Raw genomic sequence first — 19,597 nt, 5'->3', positions numbered from 1 at the left:
TTTTTGAGATGACAAAGCTGCTGCTAAACGACCTCCCTGCTTGCATTATGTAGTAATATCGTAGCACAGCCTCTAAGCTCAGATGCAATGGAGCAGAAATTCATTACAATTAACTCCTGGATAAGGTCACAAGTAGACTCCAGAGAAAGCACAAATTTCATAGATTTCATAGACGTCAGGGCTGGAAGGGACCTCGGAAGATCATCGAGTCCAGCCCCCCGCCCAAAGGGCAGGAAGTCAGCTGGGGTCACAGGATCCCAGCAAGATAAGCATCCAGTTTCATCTTGAAGGTGTTCAATGAAGGCGCTTGAACCACCTCCGGTGGCAGGCTGTTCCAGACCTTGGGGGCTCGGACAGTAAAGAAGTTCTTCCTTATGTCCAGCCTGAAACGGTCTTGAAGTAGTTTGTGACCATTCGACCTCGTCATCCCTTGGGGCGCTCTGGTGAACAAACGTTCCCCCAGATGCTGGTGGTCACCCCTGATAAACTTGTAGGTGGCCATCAGATCACCCCTGAGCCTGCGCTTTTCCAAGCTAAAGAGCCCCAGGGCTCTCATCCTGTCATCGTAGGGTCTGCTTCCCTGACCTCTGATCATGCACGTGGCTCTTCTCTGCACTCTCTCAAGCTTCTCCACATCCTTTTTGAATTGTGGAGCCCAAAACTGGACACAGTACTCCAGCTGCGGCCTCACTAAGGCCGAGTACAGGGGGAGAATGACGTCCCGGGATTTGCTTGAGAAGCATCTATGGATACAAGCCAGCGTTTTGGTCGCTTTACTAGCCGCCGCATCGCATTGCAGGCTCATGTTCATCTTGTGGTCAATGATGACCCCCAAGTCTCTTTCTTCCATAGTGCTAGCCAACATAGCACTGCCGAGCCTATAAGGATGCTGCGGGTTTTTCTTCCCAAGGTGGAGAACCTTGCATTTATCGGCGTTGAACACCATCAGATTCTCGTCCGCCCACTTGCTGAGCCTGTCCAGGTCAGCCTGGATAACCTGCCTGTCTTCTGGTGTGGATGCTTTGCCCCAAAGTTTGGTGTCATCGGCGAACTTGGCCAGTCCGCTTCTGACTCCAGTGTCCACATCATTAATGAAGATGTTGAACAGTATGGGTCCAAGGACAGAGCCTTGGGGGACCCCACTGGTCACAGGACACCACGATGAGTGACTTCCATCGATTACTACCCTCTGGGTCCGACTGGAGGACCCAAGGGGACAATTGGCCAGTTTCTCCCAGAGGCGATCATGGGACACCAGATCGAAGGCTTTTTTGAAGTCAAGATATATGACATCAATCTCTTCTCCCTTGTCCAGGTGATAGGTCACCTGGTCGTAGAAGGAAATGAGATTGGTCAAGCAAGACCTACCCGCAACAAACCCGTGCTGGCTATCCCTTAAGATGTTGGCGTTGGCCAGTCCATTAAGGATGGCCTCTTTAATAAACTTTTCTAAGATCTTCCCCGGGATAGAAGTCAGGCTGATGGGCCTATAGTTAGCCGGATCCACTTTCCTCCCTTTCTTGAAGATAGGCACCACATTGGCCTTCTTCCAGTCTTCGGGCACTACACCAGAGCGCCAAGAGTTTTCAAAGATCCTTGCTAGAGGCTGGGCTATGATGCTCGCCAGCTCCTTGAGTACCCTGGGGTGAAGATTGTCAGGGCCAGCTGACTTGAAGGTATCCAGCTTCTCAAGATGTTCCTTCAGAAAGTCAGCATTAAGGGAGGGCAGGGGATCACCCTCACCCGGACTTCCCGGCCCTGTAGCGGGCATGGGCGTCCCATGGGACTGATGAAAGACTGACGCAAAGTACCTATTTAATAGGTTGGCTTTTTCCTGGGCGTCAGTTGTCAGTTGCCCCATCTGGTTCAGCAGGGGTCCAACGTTGCCCCTGCTTTTCCTCCGGCTCCCCACAGATCTGAAAAAGGACTTTTTATTGTCCTTGATGCTCAAAGCTAGCTGGAGTTCAGTTGCAGCCTTGGCTTTCCTTATCATGCCTAAGCAGCCAAAGAAGAGTGCACAGATGAGGCTTACATAGGATTAGGCTCTGGCAGCTACAAGGGAGACAAATTCCAGAATTGGGACTCATGAGTGCTCCCTGGAGCCATGAATCCTCCATAATTAAATCTAGGGGTGGGCTGTAGGTATCCTGAACCATCAGGAAGAGAAGTTGTTTCTCTCTGATGTAGTCCCAGCCTAGCGTACAAGGGATTTCCCAGATCCGAGCTACTGCCATGCCTTGCACCTAGAAAAAATGGACACTGGTGCGTATCACAGTATGCAAGTCTTATACGCTCCAGGTGATAGATGCATGAGGACTGCATATCTATATGGGATACGTGGAGTTGCAGAGAGCTGGAAGAGCAGTCCCACGGCTGTCTGGGTGCTGTTGGCACGAAGACAGAAACCTCCTTATTAAAGTGAGGTGAGCCCACAACCCGACAAGCTGTATTTTGAACTAGCTCTTGCTTTCCAGCCGTCGTCTATAAACAGCCCATCCTTGCTTGGTGACAAAGATACGAATAACCTTGATGAGCTCAGGGGGGAAAGGCTCATGAAGGATGCATGGACACCAGCACTGAGTCTCTGGGCGTCCAGCCCCTTCACACTTCTCGTTTGGTGTTTGTACCGCACCGCGCACAGCAGAGTTCGGTCTGCGAGCTGGGCTCCTGGGTGTGACTGCAGCAAAAATACCACAAACCCCATTGAAACACAAAGCAGCAGCAAAAATGCTGCAAACCTCATTGAAAAAAAAAAGTGGAGAGGTGGGCCAGTGCGGGAGGAGGGTCACAACCACCGCCTGGCCTCCAGGTACCCACCGCAGCCCGCTCCGACCGTGCACAAAGCGGTTGAGGAGCCGGCCTGTGTGCAGCATGGCTTTACCCGCACTGGGAGGACCGGTGATGTGCCCCCCCAGGCTGTGAGAAAGCCAAGTGCTAAGAGCTCCTGGATACACTGACGTCTGGAAGATATGAAGTTTCCAGAATAGTTTATTGCCCCCAAATGAGGAAGGTAATGGATCTGAGCGTGTCTGTATTCACAGTAGACTGTAAGGATTAGAAAGGATGAGGTCAGGCTTTTTGAATATCACCCAGACATTTTTGTTAAGTATCCACGTTCCTGGTTGAAAAATACCCCAGAAAGCAGGTCGTTTCAGGATACTCAGAAAAATAATCTACAGGATGTTTAAATATCTGCCTGATAGACGCGTGTCTGCTGGACTGTATGGCTCCAAAGGCCTCTTTACCAGGGGTCTGTTGTTTCTCGGAGACTTTAATGAGAAAGAATTTTTCTTCCTAAATACTGTTGTGAAAACGAAACAAAACCCAGCAACATAAAAGTGACCAGAAATGCACTGCTAGGCACAGCGAAACCAGATGCAAACACACACATTCATTCAAAAATCCAGCTTTGTGCGGCACTTTGGAGCTATAACCTTCTTCGTTCTTCTGTCACTTCCAAAATCTCACGTAACTTCTTGTTCTGTGAACTCCTAAGGTGTCAGGACAGGTTGCAAATAAAATATCAGCTTTGATCGCGGTGGCCCGAAACCTCAGCCTCCCCGAGAATTTTACCAGTGCCTTCAATGGCGACACGATTACTTCCATAATGCAAGCTGCTGCAACACCGTGCTGTTGATTTTGGGTGGGTTTGAGTCTGCGCTGCTCGTGGTTCCTCCCTGCTCTAGCTGAGTCGCAGCATCCCGTGTGTAGGCTTCAGGTCACAGCAATGTGCAGTGCTTTAAAACCCAAACAGGACCAACTGGACCGTGAAGGCTGTTTATGGCCTTAACCCAATGTGCTTGCATGCGGGGCCCAGATGTGCCAGGCAGTCAAAGCCTGAGAGCAGCTGATTCTCTGTGCTGCTCCTATAGCACATTTTTTGTGCTGACTCTCTTTGCAAACTGGGATGGCCCAGAACAAAGGACTAGCCAGGCTGTGAGAGCAAACACGATGATCAGCACAAAGAAACTCCAAACGAGCAACTGTTTTCTTGCTTCTGGGGGCAGGGACGCAGGAACTGGCTGCTGCATGCCTCGTAGGCATCGGCTCCTCTGCAATGAGAGCCTGTGTGCATGGTCTTACCCTGAGATAAAGGAAAGCCAAGCCCTCTTTCCTTTGCAATCATATTTAGGAAGAGGAACAATCTCTCATTGGAGTGACAGGCACCGCAGCGAAGATGTCTTCAGCGGCATTACTGCCCATCACGTGAGTCTATAGCAGATAAATACTTAAACATCATGCACTGCATTTACTCAGGGAGCTGAAATGACCCATTTCCATGGAGTAACAGTCAGCCAGGAATGTGGACTCTCTTTTGCATGAAGTGGAGATGCCCACAGGTTTTCTCTCACTTATCGTGGGATAAGAGCGTGCATACAGGCAGGCAGTTACAGTGGAATAGCGGGTAGGGAGGGTACAGTGTAGGGGATAGTAAATCCCTACCCTCTCCTGGGTACTTATCTGCGAGGCCCTGCCCTTAGCCCAGGATAAAGACCTTGGAGGTGAGGCCAGCTCATAAGGAATTAGTCCAAGCTCGCCCTCCACATCACAACCCAAGAACCTCAGCACCGGGAGCCGTCTTTAACAAAAATCACACGGTTTTGCACAGAGATTGAGTCGTGGCTCCATTTTCCACATTCTCCCTGATCCTGACAGCTGGCCAGGCTGCACGCAGCGTGCATGGATGAACACCCGTGCACTGCGGGGTTGTGTGGACTGTGGCTATATTGGTGCCACCCAGTGCCAGCATCAGGCTTTGCACGGGGACACCCACCGTGGTATGTGCCCTTGAACTCCCCAACCAGAAGTAGTGCAGGGAAAACACACCAGTTGATTTTGCACCTCTGGGACCTGTGGGATGAGCACTGGGAGGCTGAAAGCACCTGACACCCCTACTCCACCATTGCAAGCTGCCCAGGGCTGGGGCAGGGGCAGAGAACGGGGCAGGCCAGGTGAACCCATGTGTGGGCAAGCCAGCTCTCAGCTCAGCCCCCTCTTTGCATCCCCAGGACTGACGTGGACCTGCTCCTCCCTGGCTGGGTACAAAAGCTGCTCCCCACGGGAGCGGGAGGCTTCACTCACCCAGGCTGGCGGTGTGGAAGTGAGGCGAGAGGAAGACAGCGGTGAAGCAGACGAAGGCAGACATGCAGGTGGCATCCTTGCCGTTCCTCTTGCAGTCCTTGTTGAAGATGTTGATTTTGGATGGCTCGAACCGGATGCTGGCATTGATCTGGACCACGCTGCGGGACCTGCCGTGGGATCAAGGGATGCGACAACGCTGGGCGCTGCTGACCTTTGGATGTGTAAACCAGGCTAGAGGACAGCCCCCTCCCAAACCCTCTGTAGGTCCCAAACTCCTTCAGCTACCTATAGGTGACCCCCCAACGAGCCTGCAGCCACCTCTTTGTAAAGGCGCCAGGCCTCTGGAACGATGCTCCATAAATCCAGATGCTCCAGAAAAGGGGTCTGAGAAAGAAGACACCTGCGAGGGGTGACTTCAAAACTTTTAAGGGACCAGTGGTGAGCTACAGCCAGGCAAGGGGGAAGCCCTGGCTATGAATGACCATGGCTGGATACATACTGGTGTCCTACCTGAATTATCAGAGCCCCGTGGGGCCTTACGGGTGGCATTGACTGAAGGACACCACTGAACACTGCTCAGTCTGGGATAGTACTACTGAGGGCCTAACTCTCTTCTGCAACCCCAGGTACTTGGACTAGTGCGACGTTATCCTAACCAAGAAGGGAATCCAGCCCTATACAATTATCTAGCAGGTTTGAGGTCAATCCTTTGGTGTAATACATTAGCCCAGCTCAGCGGCCGTCATTGGAACCAGCTCATGAGACCAGCTGAGACTCTGTCCTTGTGTCTTCAAGGTGCTTTCCCAGCATTAATTACTGCCTTAATGTATTCATTTATTGACTAAATGAGAGCTTGGGGCAACAGTATGAAGTCTTGATCTTTGTGGGATTTGGAAGTTCAGCGAGGGAAGATGTTGGCCCTGGGGTACAATTGCATTGAACATTAGTTCTTGCATTGCTTATTGGTTCACTGAGGGTCCCCAATTTTTGCTGCCCCAATAACAGAGGACAGGACATGTGCTGCAGGCAGCGTTCGCCCGTCCAGCCTAGACAAACAGGTCCCTGCAGGAAGCAAAACCTCCTGTAGCCCCAAGCAATGTTGGGGTGGGGGGGGGGTCTCAGTAGTGACCTGTGATTCGAGAGCCACTGGGTTGGGAGCAGCACTGTTATACAAGATCAGCTGTCCTCGTGACCGATAGTTTTCCAGGACGAACGTGAGTGCAAGAACAGTAACAGAGATGTGAGGTATAGCCAACCATAATAGCACAGCGTTCCCGAGAGAGCCAACAGCCAGGTCTGTGAGGCCATCTTCGTTCAGATCCAGCTGTCCGTGGATACTGCATCCAAAATACATCAGGCCGGAAGCAAGGTCGACTGCTGCTATTCTCTAAAAAGCATCAAAAGAAACCTGTTGCATTGCCAGTCTGAGCAGCCCAGTATCAAGCTGCCTGTATGCTCGTGAGCACGTGTGCAAACACAGGGGGGAGTGCAGGTGAGCACTGGTGTGTGTTTCCACGTGGGCATGAGGGGGTGTGAGGATGGAAGAGTGTGAGCTTGCGGGTGGGAACATAGACAAGGGACATAAATTCACTGGTAAGTGCAAGACAATGCATACCCATGCATGTGTCATGGCACACTCATGGGATACAGAAGCAGTGGGTTGGCCCTTCAGCTCTTAAAAGCCGTCTACGACTGGATTCAGTTCACCTGTTTGAATGCCGGTAAAGTGATCGTCTCTGGCACACCAACTCCCAGATCTATAAAACACGCACCCTCCTGCTTGGTTTCTGAACAAGCCCATTGAAATTAAAGTGGGCTCTCATGGAGCAACATCTCTTTCATGTTGCATTTAGTCGAGATCACTGAATGGATCACAAACTTTAGACCGCTCAGATGTACACCTCACTATTAAAAAAGTCCCTTCCAGATGCCTGTAGGAAAAGACATTTGACATAATTTGAGAGTAAAACGGCACATTTTTCTGTACCAGAGCTCTTTCCCAAGAAGACTTTGAAGGGGTGGCTGTACCTTTTTCTCTTGCTTTGTGGCAATGGCTCTGTTATACGTTTACTAAATTGGTCCCAAGACATCGAACCCTATGGTTTCCATTTTAGGCATATGGTCCCAAGACATTGAACCCTAAGGTTTCCATTTTAGGCATATTTTTCAAAATCCCACATTTGCTTCAGCTTAGAAGCTCTTTTCCAGTCACACTATGGAACAATTATAAGCCTAGTGAATGTGCAATCCTAACTCCATTGAATTCAATGGCAAAACTCCCTTTGACTTCACGTGGCTGACACGTCGCCCTGAGAAGTGCCGAGATTTTGCAGGGGGAGGATCTGCAGAAACAGGTTCTCTGGCTAATTACTAATTACTTGCAGATAACAATAAGCTGACCTCAAAATACAGAAAATACTGGGCAGGCAGATGCATGACGATGTGCTTAATAGATGTAGGGAAGATTTGGACCTGTGATCTTATATAAGACCAGCTGTACCTGACCTTAGCTCTGGAGATCTGGATGCAAATGATCTTGATGGAGCTGGGCTGGTCTCAGTGGGGGCAGATACAGGACAAGGAGCAATGGGCTCAAGCTGCAGCAAGGGACATTGAGGTTGGATAGTAGGAAAAACTCTCTCACGAGGAGGGTGGTGAAGCACTGGAACGGGTTACCCAGGGAGGTGGTGGCATCTCCATCCTTGGAGGTGTTTAAGGCCCAGCAAGACAAAGCCTTGGCTGGGGAATCTAGTTGGGGCTGGTCCTGCTTTGAGCAGGGGGTGGATTTCACTAGCTGCGACCTCCTGAGCTCCCTTCCAGCCCTAATTTTCTACGATCGTACGATCTGATTGTGACAACCATTTGTCACGTTGCGTCTGGTTGGAGACACATCCCACAGAATTACCTGTGGCCACGAGCCTTGGCTGACAATGCCCTGGTTGAATATGGGAGACACTTCATCTGCAAACAATTTGAAGCCATATTTTCCCTTCTCTTCAGGTGTGATCCTCACTTTTAGAGCACCTTTAGATACTATAACTAATAGCGTGTGCTTGTATTGCCACAGGGCTTCTCTCTCATACTGGCAGCTATATAAAGGACCCTGGAAAAGAGGATTACATTGCACCTGTTCCAACCAAGTGGTGGGGCAACCCCAGGGATAGCTGACTGTACCTGCTTATACTTCCTCAGGATGTCTCCTTTGAAGCCGTGGAAGATGTATATGGCTCCTTGGTGATCATCTTCCAAAGGGGCGCCAACGACAACGTCATTGTACGAGTCCTGGTTCAGGTCAGGGACAGACGCGATGCAGGAACCGAACCGGGAGTTCTGGTAACTCTGCAGGTCCTGCAAGGCGCCGCTGGAGACAAACCGGTCCTTCGGGGTCAAAAAGGAAAGCATCAGCTATGAATCAAAAAGACCCCTTCCCAATCTAAGACATGAGCAAAAATCCCAGTACATGACCAAAACCATCCCCATCTCCCCTAGGCGAGGCATTCAAAACCCAAAGGGGCGAAGAGGCAGAAAAGCCATGAAGCTGACGGGCTATTGCTCCTGATTTTATGTGAGAGGTGCTGCGACATTGCTACAGAAGGAAACCCTGAGGCCGAACGGCTAAGGTGAGGGCAGCAGGCTGGGACTCGGGGGACCTGGGCTTCATCCTGTGCTCTGCCACAGGCTTCCTGTGTGACTCTGGACACATCACATCGCCTGTCTGTGTCTCGGGTCCTTACCTGTGCAATGGGGATAAGAGAAAGGTGTTTGGAGAGGAGAGGTGCACCTGACACAGAAAGGAAAGACAGATGTTTTCATAGAGATTGGAGCCAGTTGTCTACTCCCCTGTATAGATGGCCTTGGGCAAGTCACTTAACTTCATGCTGCCTCAGTTTTCCTCTCTGTATAATGCAGACAATAATCTGCCTTTCTCAGAGAGCGTCCTGATGCTTCATCTGTGAGCTAGGCAGCACCCTGCTCTCCTCCTGGGGCACCTTGCTCTTCAGAAAGGTGCCTTTATGGTCATCTCTCAATACTGTGAAGGCAAAACGCAGGGGTGCCCAGGACAAGGTCAGCACCTCTCTGGGGGGGGCTGAGATCTTTGCATCGTAGAGCAAATCCTGACCCCCTGGTCCGGTGGCTGAGGGGCCGCAGGGTTTTTGGAAACACGGACAAGTCCTTTCCTACAGCGGGCAGCAGAGCCCAGCCTGCTTCACCTCGGGGCTTCTTTGAGGAGAGGACGGGGCTGGTGTCCCACAGCTGGAACCGCAGCCTCTGAAGCCGAGGTGTAACGTGTACCCCGAACATTTTTGCATTTCATTGCAAATTTAAACCAGGCCTGGCATCAACAAAGCTTCCCAACAAAGAGGAGACCCTCTCACGGGAAGTTATTGGAGAAGATTGCATGCAATTTGGTTGGAAGAGAGCTACAGCGAGGACATCATTCATTTCCACAGTGAATAGCATGGCAGGGGTACAAAAAACAAGTAATGAAAGTCCTGAGGATGTTGCCCCAGGAAAGTCACGGAGGCCTCCTTATCAAATCAGTTCTGTTGACTTCATTAGCATTGCCACTATATAATATCACCGTGGCCCTATTGCACAAACCCTTATCAGCCCACGCAGCCTGCTTGAGTCCCAGCCCAGAGCCAAGGAAACCAGGGCCTGCAAAAACAGCCTGGATTGGTGTTGGGAAAGCCAGGAAATAACAGGCACTTGCTGCAGAGCATGAGGGCATGGTTTCCATTGCCAGGATCCCTCCATTGTTAAAAGCCAGCCTCCACTTCTCTAGGGTTCAGGGGTAGGGACAAGTCAGCTGCCTCTCTTCACATCCCTCCCTGAGACAGAGCTACACAACATGTTGTTTCAATGCAAAGCGAGACCACGAGGAATTTTTTGAATATTGTTTTCTTCTTGCGGGGTTATGCAATGTTAGCGAGCACATGGGGCATGCTAGGGGGACTTTGTGGCCATCGTGGGCCTGTCCCTGCCTGGGAAACACCCTCAGCGCTCACACTAGAAAGTCTCTCTCTCGTCTTTGCCATTGCCACCCTACTCACTGCAATCCAAACCCTACTCTGTGTCCAGCGGAGAGATTTACACTCATCATTGTCCTGGTAATAAGAACCAGGCTGCATTCCTTGCTTTTTTGCTTTCTTTTTTTTTTTAACAGCCTTGTTAGGGTTATAAATCTTGTGAAAAACTGTGCGGATGTCCAGCGTGATGTGGAGGGATGACTCTTCCTTTCTGTGAAGACTATATCAAGCCATTCCCCCAGAGAGCCTGCAATCCTAGAGGAAGTCATAACAGAGCTACTGCAGTCTACAAAAATTTGCCGAACAAGAGAGGCAAGGTAATTCTCAACTGCTCCCACCTTTCTCACAAATGGCGTGTACACATGTACTAACTTTCTGATAGTTAAGCCAACTTTACTTTTTTAAGTCGACTTAACTGTCAGAGCGTACATATGTATGTGGAACAGAGCTGACTTCAATGCGGCACAAGATAATACACCTCAGAGGTGTGTCGCATTAGTTAAGTCAATTTAGCTCATAAGGTGGCTGCCGCCATGTCAAAGAGCTGTATGTGCGTATGCTCCAATGTGGCTTAACTTAAGGTGACTTAATTAAGTCACTTTATTTTAAGCTGACTTAGTACATGGGTATGCACCCAAGGAAGCAATAGGGAATCAGGCAATGCTGCCACAGAGGCCTGTGCTGATGTGTATTTTTGCTCCCATCCAACTACAGGCTTCAGTGACTGGATGAAAGTTTTGCCCAGTGCCCTCGACCATGGGTGCAATTCTGCAAGACAGGCTCTGAAAGGCCTGAGAGTCCCCAGCGGGCAGCATCAAGGCTGTTTGTACCTCTATCTACACACCAGCTCCACTCAGTGACCCGAGGACCTCCAAAGCCAGAGGGGACTGCCCCCCCCCCCCCCCCCCCACCCACCCACCCCCGCCCGCCGTGGGGGCCCCCCCCCCCCCCCCCCCCCAAAACAGGACAAAGCTTGAGGACTTACCTGTCTTAAAACATAGACATAAACCTTCCCCCTCTCCCAGTTTTCGCTGAAGTACATGGGAGCTCCCACCAACAAGATATCGGTGATGCCGTCACCATCGATGTCAACAGAATTTATCTCACTTCCGTAGTAGGAGCCGATCTGCAAAAAAAGGGTAGGGAAAAAGTGATCGGAAAGTAAATAAGGGTATCGCCTGACTTCTCCACCTCCTTCTGCTTCTGAAGTGATTGAACACAGCAGGGACAAACACACTCAGGGCAAGTGGGATTTTCAGTCTGCTGGAAGCAGGCATTTGGACGCAGCGTCTAGACAGATGTCCAGGAAAGAAACAGTAATGCTAGAAGATTAACGATCAAACCTGGTCCCTTTCGCTGGTCTTGCTGCATCCGCTTGGTGTTATATTTTCTTGTGGAAGAACAGCTAGTCCAAGTGTGTGTGTGTGTGTGTGTGTGTGTGTGTGTGTGTATAAATATATATATGTATATTATCTTGTGTGTATAAATATATAGGGACAGGGCCGAGCTCGGCGCTCAGCTGGCATGGTCCCATCCTCTACGAGCGGAGCTGGCACGGTGTATAAGTCAAGTTTGATTTTTAAGACACAAAAATTGGGCTTCAAAACCTGATTTATACACTTTGAAATATGGTATCTATCTATCTATCTATCTATCTATCTATCTATCATATATGGACATTTAACCCAAAAGGCTTCCTGAGAGCCTGTGGATCTGTGATCCACCTGCTAGGCAGCACTGTCTCGCTGGGGCAATCTCACATGCAGCTGAGTCCCACAGTCATTGCTCAGACAGGTTTGAAGGGATTGATCCTGTACTGTTGAAGGGATACCATAGATCTCAGCCACGATTCTGGCCCCAGCCCTACCCGAACATGGGGAAAGCTCAGATCTGGAGATGAAGGCTATGGCTCTTTCACGGCCAGGGAGCCCAGGAAACCTCAGGGCCTCCCTACAGGGGTGCTCACAACACGGCTGCTTTCTGCCCAGCTGCCAGAGACTGTCCTGTCTTCTCATATTCCTTGGTGACAATTCTTACCGGATTATGTATAATTAGCCAACCTGATCAGAAGGTGCCAGAGAATTTTTCTGCTTCGGGGCAAAATTTGCACCGGGTGAAATGCATCCTTTGTCAGTGAGCTGTTGCTTACAAAGACTTATGCCTCCCCGATTTAGTTAGTCTATCAGGTGCAACTCTGTCCTGCCTTCTGCCTGACTTCAGATTAACACAGGTAACTGCGCTGTGCTAGAAAGAGAGAGACAAGGGCACCGGGGAGAGAAAGGGCACACTTCTCTCTTCACAACTGCAGCAGGGGAAATGGAGGTACTAAAAGCACTCATTGAAATATCCCAGTCCTATGGGTCAAGTGTGGTGGGGTGAAATCCTGGTCAGAAACTTTAGAAACATAGGATCATTGGAAAGCCAGGCTGGAAGGGACCTCACAAGGTCAACTAGCCCAGCTGCTGCTCAACGCAGGATCATCCTGACCATCCCAGACAAGTGTCTACCCAACCTGCTCTTGAAAACGTCCAGGGATGGAGATTGCACAGCTTCTCTAGGTGCCTGTTCCCATGCTTCACCACCCCCTGAGTCAGAAAACCCCTCCTCATCTCCAAGCTGTTTCCCCTGAAGCAGCTTGAAGACATTGCTCCTAGTCCTGTCCCCTCTGACCACAGAAAAAAACCCATCTCCATCCTCTCCGTAATCATCCTTTGGGTCGCTGAAGACTGTCATCAAATCCCCTCTCAGTCTTCTCTCCTCCAGACTAAATAACCCTAGGTCTTTCAGCTTTCCCCTTAAGTCTTGTTTTACCCTTATAGAGCAAGATGCTGCCCCAAACCCTTTGGAGCAGATCCACAGCTGATGTAAATGGACGTCATTGCAACGAAGCCAATGGATCTCTGCTGATTTATGTCAGATAAAGGCACTGCCGTATGTCCTGCAGGTCTGATGGATGAGAAACCCGGCAGGGCTCAGTGTGACTAGTGACAACAGCCACATATTAGAGTGCATTTTGTCTTGCAGAAGTCAAGCTTTGGAGATCTTTCAGTATTGTTTTTACCTGCTCTCCTTTCAGGGACTGGTGAATAGTTAGGTTTCTGTTGTTGTGCATTGTGAAAATAATGACTTTCCCAGTGTGGTTGAATCTGGGGGCTCCTGCTACATAAATCCGGTCGTGCGTCGGTGAAAGCACAGAGGTGACGGTGTAACCTGGGACAGGGAAAGAAAGTCAACACAAACCTGGGATCAACCTACAAACAGCAGCAAAGCTGGAGTGTCAGGCACCGGCCAAGTACACATAACAAATGACACAGATTAATCTGGATTCCAGAAAGCTGCTAAATCAATCGCATGTTGTGTTTTCTAGCTGGAAAAATAAGCGTCCTGATTAAGTTCTTTACTTGGCTCTGGCTAGACAGATGGAATCAATGCTTATCATTTCACTGCCCGCTCCTCTCTTTGAAACGTTTCCTTTATTGCAGCGCTGTTGACCGGCAGTCTGCATTTGATTAGTTGCAGGCTGCTAACACAGCCCTGGCTGCTTCCCAGATCAGCAAACTGGAATCCACGATTTCTCGAAAGATAAAGTCATTCAAGCAAATTTGACTACTCTTAACACTGTGCTTTGAAGTGCCTCTGCATTTGCTGCTCGGGCTCTAATCCCAGCCCTTTGACAATTGAGATTAGTGCTAAAACTATGCAAGACTTAGAAGCTGCCAGCAAATCCAAGGCAGAATAACACGGCAGTAGAAGCAAGTCCATTTCAGTTCCTGATAATCGTGGGTGCGTACACACGTACTAACTTTCTGACAGTTAAGCTGACTTAACTTTTTAAAGTCGACTTAACTCTCACAGCGTACATACATATGGGGAGCAAAGCTGAATTAAACGCAGTGCACGACAATACATCTCAGAGGTATATTATCTTGTGTTGCATTAGTTAAGTCAACTTAACACACAAGATGGCTGCCACCATGTTAAGAAGCTGTACATGTGTATGCTCCAATGTGGCTTAATTTAAGTTGACTTAGTTAGGTTGCTTTATTTTAAGCCGACTTAGTACGTGTGTACACACCCAAAGTTACTTTATGCAGAATTATACAAACCATGACCCTACCTTTGTACAGAGCACAACGCACTATTCCCCACAGCTGACTAGCAAACACCAGCTCTGAAAAGGTTTCACAACCCCAAAAATGTCTATGGATATTTGAGATCAAAATTAGGGGTAGTATAAAACTTGTGACTCTGTGGTGAACCTCAGTTCATGAACCCCATGGTACATATGTGAGCTCACACTTTATATTCAGCCTACACAGAGTTGATAGATGATTAACAGGTGCTTTAATAAGTGGTTAATCAATCGCTACAGACCAACAGATTGGTAGTGTGTTTCTAACCATCTACAACCCCGTCTGCTGATGGCTGTATAATCATCCATAACACATGTGGATCATGGCATGCTTCCAGCATGTACTGACCATTTATTGGCCTGCCCCCTATAAATTATTTGTAAATGTAACTTTGATGTACAGTGACACCAAAGCCTATAGTCTGGGTTGGTTGGGTACCAACACTCCCATTCAGTGTGCCAAAACCCTTCTCCCAGGCTTACCCTGCTCTGGAAGGAGGCAGGCATTTTTGACTTGGTCTAAAGGAGGGATCGTAACACTTTCATTATGCCAAAGAAAGGTGGAAAGTGTAGGTGACACAGGGAAGGAGGCTGAAGACAGCAGAGCTGCTCTCTGCCTTATTAATCACTGTGTGTGTGCAATGAGATTGCAGCGCCCTCCGAAGAGGACAGATGGCCTTTATCACTGATAACCGGCTGGGAGGAATATTGAACTCTTCCTCATTATGGAGGAGGGGAAAACATCTGGGAGCACATGGCAGAAAGGCTCTGCTGTGGGCATGGTGCATGGGGTGCAGAACAGGGTGGGATAACTGGGTTGAGAAATATGAAATGTGTTCATTATGGGGCACAGCTTGGCCAGAGCCGACCAGGAGTAACCAGCAACCAGTGAGCCCAACCATTTACTCCTATGTTGGGCTGGGGATCACTGGTACCTTGACATGCTGAAAGGCAAACTGCAGAGGTCCAGCGGGCATCCTAGATGGCGTTCAAAGGGGTTGAGTCTGCTAAGCTTCGATATCCTTTCCCAGGCTGGAGCACCTGCAACAGGCTACTCCGAATCTGCCCCCGAGGGCCTCTGCTGTATAGAAAACATACCTGAAGCACCTGCTTTGGGGCCAGGGTGACACTGGTCTCCCTCTTGCATTCAGTAGGGGTTTACTTAGAGGCTGAATCACACAGCCCTCAGCACTGATGGGACTACATGTCATAGAAGGTGATGGTGAAACCTCTGGGTTGCTTGAATTTAGCAAGACAGGTTGAAAGGAGGTGGCCATGGGCACCAGAGAAAGCCCTCAGATGGGTGTACAGGTGTGGAGATCGCTGGCTGAGATGGGTGTTCTGGTCCAATTCAACCTTGGGGGTCAGGGGTTTCCAGCACCAAGCGGCAAGCAGGGAAGGGTATTTTTTAAGCAAAGAAAAAGGACCTGTATTTTTTTTTTTTTTTTTTTTGCAAACCAGGATCCAAGCACAAAGGAAAGAGGGTCAAGGCCTCGCTGCGCCGCTGTCCCAGGTATTCTCATTGCATGGGCTAGTTGAAAGGGGCTCTCTCCCCACAAGCCTCAAGCAGGTCGGTTATCAACCACAGAGGGTCAAGAAGGCAGGAGCTGGATTGACCTTGGGTTTAGGGGCTGGGATTGGGATGGAGACTGCATCCCATGTGAGCTAGCAGAGCCTACGAGGCTCCCATGTACTGGTGAGTCTGGCTGGACCCTACTGTAGCGAGTGGTTCTGATGGGGCACAGGCAGCCGTGTGCCTTAGACATGGCATTTACTATTTCAGCACAAGGCAAAGGTGGCCAGTGAACCCATCAGCCTCAGTGAGGTTTGGGATGGCCTGTAGATCAGAGACCTGCTCATTGAATACCCCTTGCCCCCATGCTCCAGCCTATGTAGCTGTGTCCAGCAAATATATAGGGCCAGGTGCTGGACCCTGCTTGTTTACACTTGACACGGGCCAAGACGTGTGCAGTGATAGCTCTAGACCCTGGAGTTGTTGAATCCTAGGAGGTTGGCTGCTCTATATTGCATGGGGTCTGCTCTAGCTGCTGGAAGTCAGATGCCCCAACATCCTTGGCCTGGCCCCGCTATGACTTCCTCTGCCAGAAAGTTGTTCTACACTGGAGGACTCCCTATGAAGGGTCCCCAACAAGGCACAAGACTGTCACTGGTCCAGGACACAATATTGCCTACGCTGGGCCTGGGGCCAGCAGTTTTATTCACATGAGGTATGGGGGCTGCCTTTCCTAAAGAGCTCTGCTTTCCTCAGCTGTTTCAAATGGGGATATTGAAGAAGACAGCCATGTCACTGCACCCTGCAGTCTAGGTACGGCCACCGTGGGCCTCTTAGAAGGCGGCTACCACATTTCCGCCAGGAAATGGGCTCCTGCTCCACGTGCATCCAGCTGGGAATGAAGGCAACAGGGACCCTGTAAGAGGGGCCAACAGCATGCTAAGGGCTTCATGCATTCAACAGTAGTGGCCCAGGAGTGACTTGGAGTGGCCCAGGAATGACTTACCCCAGGCACGTCTTATCCAGTTCATTTTGGGATTGATGTGTGCAAAGCATGACAGCGTAGGCAGGGCTTATCTGCATGACTGAGAGCTTTGCCGCTGCAGTGTAGGCAGACCCTTGCCACCGCCGCGCCAGGCATGGCAGATACAACCACAGACAGATGAATGCGATCTTTGCTTGGTGCCTATTAGCCTTTGGTTGCACTTGGCTAATAGGCATATCCAGGAGCTGTAATTTTGAGAAATGCCTGGAGGTAGCAGAATTCAGGAACCAGGTATATTATAAGGTGCCTTTGACACTGATATTGGTTTTATGACACATTGGGTGCGTCTACCTGAGATGCTTTAAGGCACATTAGCCTGAATTTAAGGTGTATTAGGGTGCACTTCTACATGTGCATGCCCTTAATGTGCTTTAAAAATGGTGATTTGGGGCTAATCATGCCTAAAGTTGATATCTGAAAATGCAGGTATCAAATTTGGCGAGAATAGTTAAAGCACATTAACGCATGTGTAGACACATTAAAGCGCATTCATGCTGTGTATGTGGACAGACTTGGGATTAATTTTAGCTCCAAGTCAGTCTACACACAGCGTTAATACACTTTAACACCTGTATGCGCAGATGCCTGCTTAAACCTGCTTAACGCGCATTAAAACGTAGGTGTGCTTAAATGCACGTGTAGATACGCTCATTATAACCTACCTGATTCTGAATTCTCCCCACACATGAAAGGTGAGAATGATCCTCCTCCCTTTCGATAGGCCTCCTTCTCCCAGTAATCAGCTTCTTATCTTCTGCTTGTCGCTTGTCTGCTACCCCTGGGAATTTCTCTCCCCGCTCTTAAGCTCCTTTTTACTACGCTGCGTTGCCTTTTGCTGCTCAGGCCTGATGAAGAATGCCTTGCGTCCGAAAGCTTGTCTAACTCTATCCCAACTATGCAGCTGCTCCAATAAAAGAGATCACCCTAAGAACTGCTTGCCTTTTGCATAATTTCTGGACCATCACGGGTACAACACCACTCTTTAGCCATGCCGTTTCGTCATTTAAATCCCCCCAGGATGGATTAGAGATGACCTGAACCACATTTGAATAGCTCTCACATTTGGATGGTGTGCATACTCCTGCAGATATTAGCTTTCCTCTGGATCCTTCCAAAGGCCCAGGCTTCAGTGGTGCTGCATACACGTGTGATGGGTGGCATATATCTCACACAGCCCTGCCTTACCCCTGTAGGCACCATGCAGCTGAGTACCTGCCATTGCATTTGACTTAAACTGATATTTCCATGAGCATTAACATCTGCTAGCAGCAAGCCTAGGGCAGCGCTTGCCAAAAAACCCTGGCCAAGTCATGAATGTAGCTGTGGATATAGAAGCCTCCGTGCTATTTCCTTACCAAGGTAGGCGCCGTGATTCTTCAGCTCTTCGGGGAACTCTTGGAGATACGATTCCCGATGGGGAATGATTCTCCCGCTGCTGGTTTCCTTTAGCACTGCACCGTTCCAGTCGTAGGCTCCCACGGCCCCCAGCAAAATCCCGTCCTGCGGGGAAAACAAAGCTCTCAGAGCACCTTGCAATGTAACCAAAGGACCCAACACTTTGCAGTCCCAGCAAGCCTTGTGGGTGGATGGAAAGCCAATAGCACAGAAAGGGGTATTGCCATGAAGCAGTACATCCTGGGCTGGCCATTACAGCCCCCCAGTGCACATACATGTGCATCACTGCCCACACAAGTGCAAGGTGAGCATCCTAGCTGAATCACAAGAGCATTTGCTAGCTGGCCAAGTGATTCCTTTCCAGGAGAAGAAAACACCCTATTTGCAGCTTGCTGGGCCACGTCTCCCCAGGCGCACCCATTCTCTGCTCAGAGCCACCTCTGCTATATCCTGTGCTCCTGACAAGCAGATATCAGGTCCCAAGACTTCTGGACACATCCTCGGCACTCAGGTGGTACCGCTGCCCATGCACAGCGGTCTGATGCATGCGGACCTGCTGCAGCCATGCCCTGATCTTGCCTTTGGTAAATGCATCCTCGTGGGGTGCTCTGCTCCCACAGTTAGCTGCTCCAGACAGCAAGAAAAGGCAATGGCCAATGTGATGGGTGACCTTGCCCTGGGGGCTGCTCTAAGTTATGCCTGAGGCCAAGCTGGCCCCAGGCAGCCCAGGACTGGGAAAGCACAAACGTGACTGATGGGACCGTGCTGGATCCGTGCTGGATCCAGCACGGTTCAGCTGGACCCTGAGACTGGGCCCAGTATTAACTAGGCTGGAAACCAGCGGCCCAGGCTGGTCTGTTCCATCATCATGTGCGGCAGCAGCCAGCTCATCCTCGCCTGTGGAGGAGTTTAATGACAAGAGCATCTAAAACCCAAGTCTGACTCATAAGAGCCTAAGCCAATCCTGTGCTAAAAATAACAGGAGATAACGGGGCTCAGTGCAATGCTTGTTGCTTTTCCTTTCCCAGGGGATTGCCAACAGGGACTCCCAGAGCTCGTCCACGCCGCCAAGGGGGAGCTGCTCGAGGGTGCTTGGGGAGCAGGGGGTGCAGATGCTCCCAGAGCTCCCTTAAATCATATTGCCACGCACACAAAGAGCACATCCGTGTGCATGCAGCTCAGCTGGGACTAGCAGTAAAAAGCCATTCTCATGAGTGGGGAACCCGCAGCTAAGCAATGAGCTTTACCCGCCGTGGCCCGTGTTGCTCCTTTTCCACTGAAAACCACCTCCTGGGGTTTCGAACAGGGCTCTGATTTAGGAGCCCGGTTCATCTGCTCCCAAGGGCTGAGCTGCTGAAAGCTGAGCGGCCCCACCTTGGGCCCACGTAACCTTCCTGCTG

At 50.0% G+C, this 19,597-nt stretch overlaps 1 protein-coding gene across 2 annotated transcripts in view; it reads right to left on the bottom strand.

Annotated features, from left to right (window-relative positions):
* ITGA11 (integrin subunit alpha 11) overlaps nt 1-19,597 on the bottom strand; it is a 146,818-nt gene that overhangs the window by 42,535 nt on the left and 84,686 nt on the right. For both annotated transcript variants that reach the window (XM_014525567.2, XM_006035413.3), the window contains exons 11-16: nt 18,158-18,302; nt 13,174-13,322; nt 11,098-11,238; nt 8,257-8,460; nt 6,339-6,469; nt 5,083-5,249 (exon numbers count right to left, since the gene is read on the bottom strand). In XM_014525567.2, coding sequence (XP_014381053.1) covers nt 5,083-5,249; nt 6,339-6,469; nt 8,257-8,460; nt 11,098-11,238; nt 13,174-13,322; nt 18,158-18,302 — 937 coding nt within the window. The remainder of the gene's footprint in view (nt 1-5,082; nt 5,250-6,338; nt 6,470-8,256; nt 8,461-11,097; nt 11,239-13,173; nt 13,323-18,157; nt 18,303-19,597) is intronic.

Source organism: Alligator sinensis, unplaced genomic scaffold (genome assembly GCF_000455745.1).
Source record: "Alligator sinensis unplaced genomic scaffold, ASM45574v1 scaffold1242_1, whole genome shotgun sequence".
NCBI lineage: Eukaryota > Metazoa > Chordata > Crocodylia > Alligatoridae > Alligator > Alligator sinensis.
The sequence above is the reverse complement of the archived record's forward strand: the minus strand, read 5'-3'. Positions and strand labels throughout refer to the sequence as shown.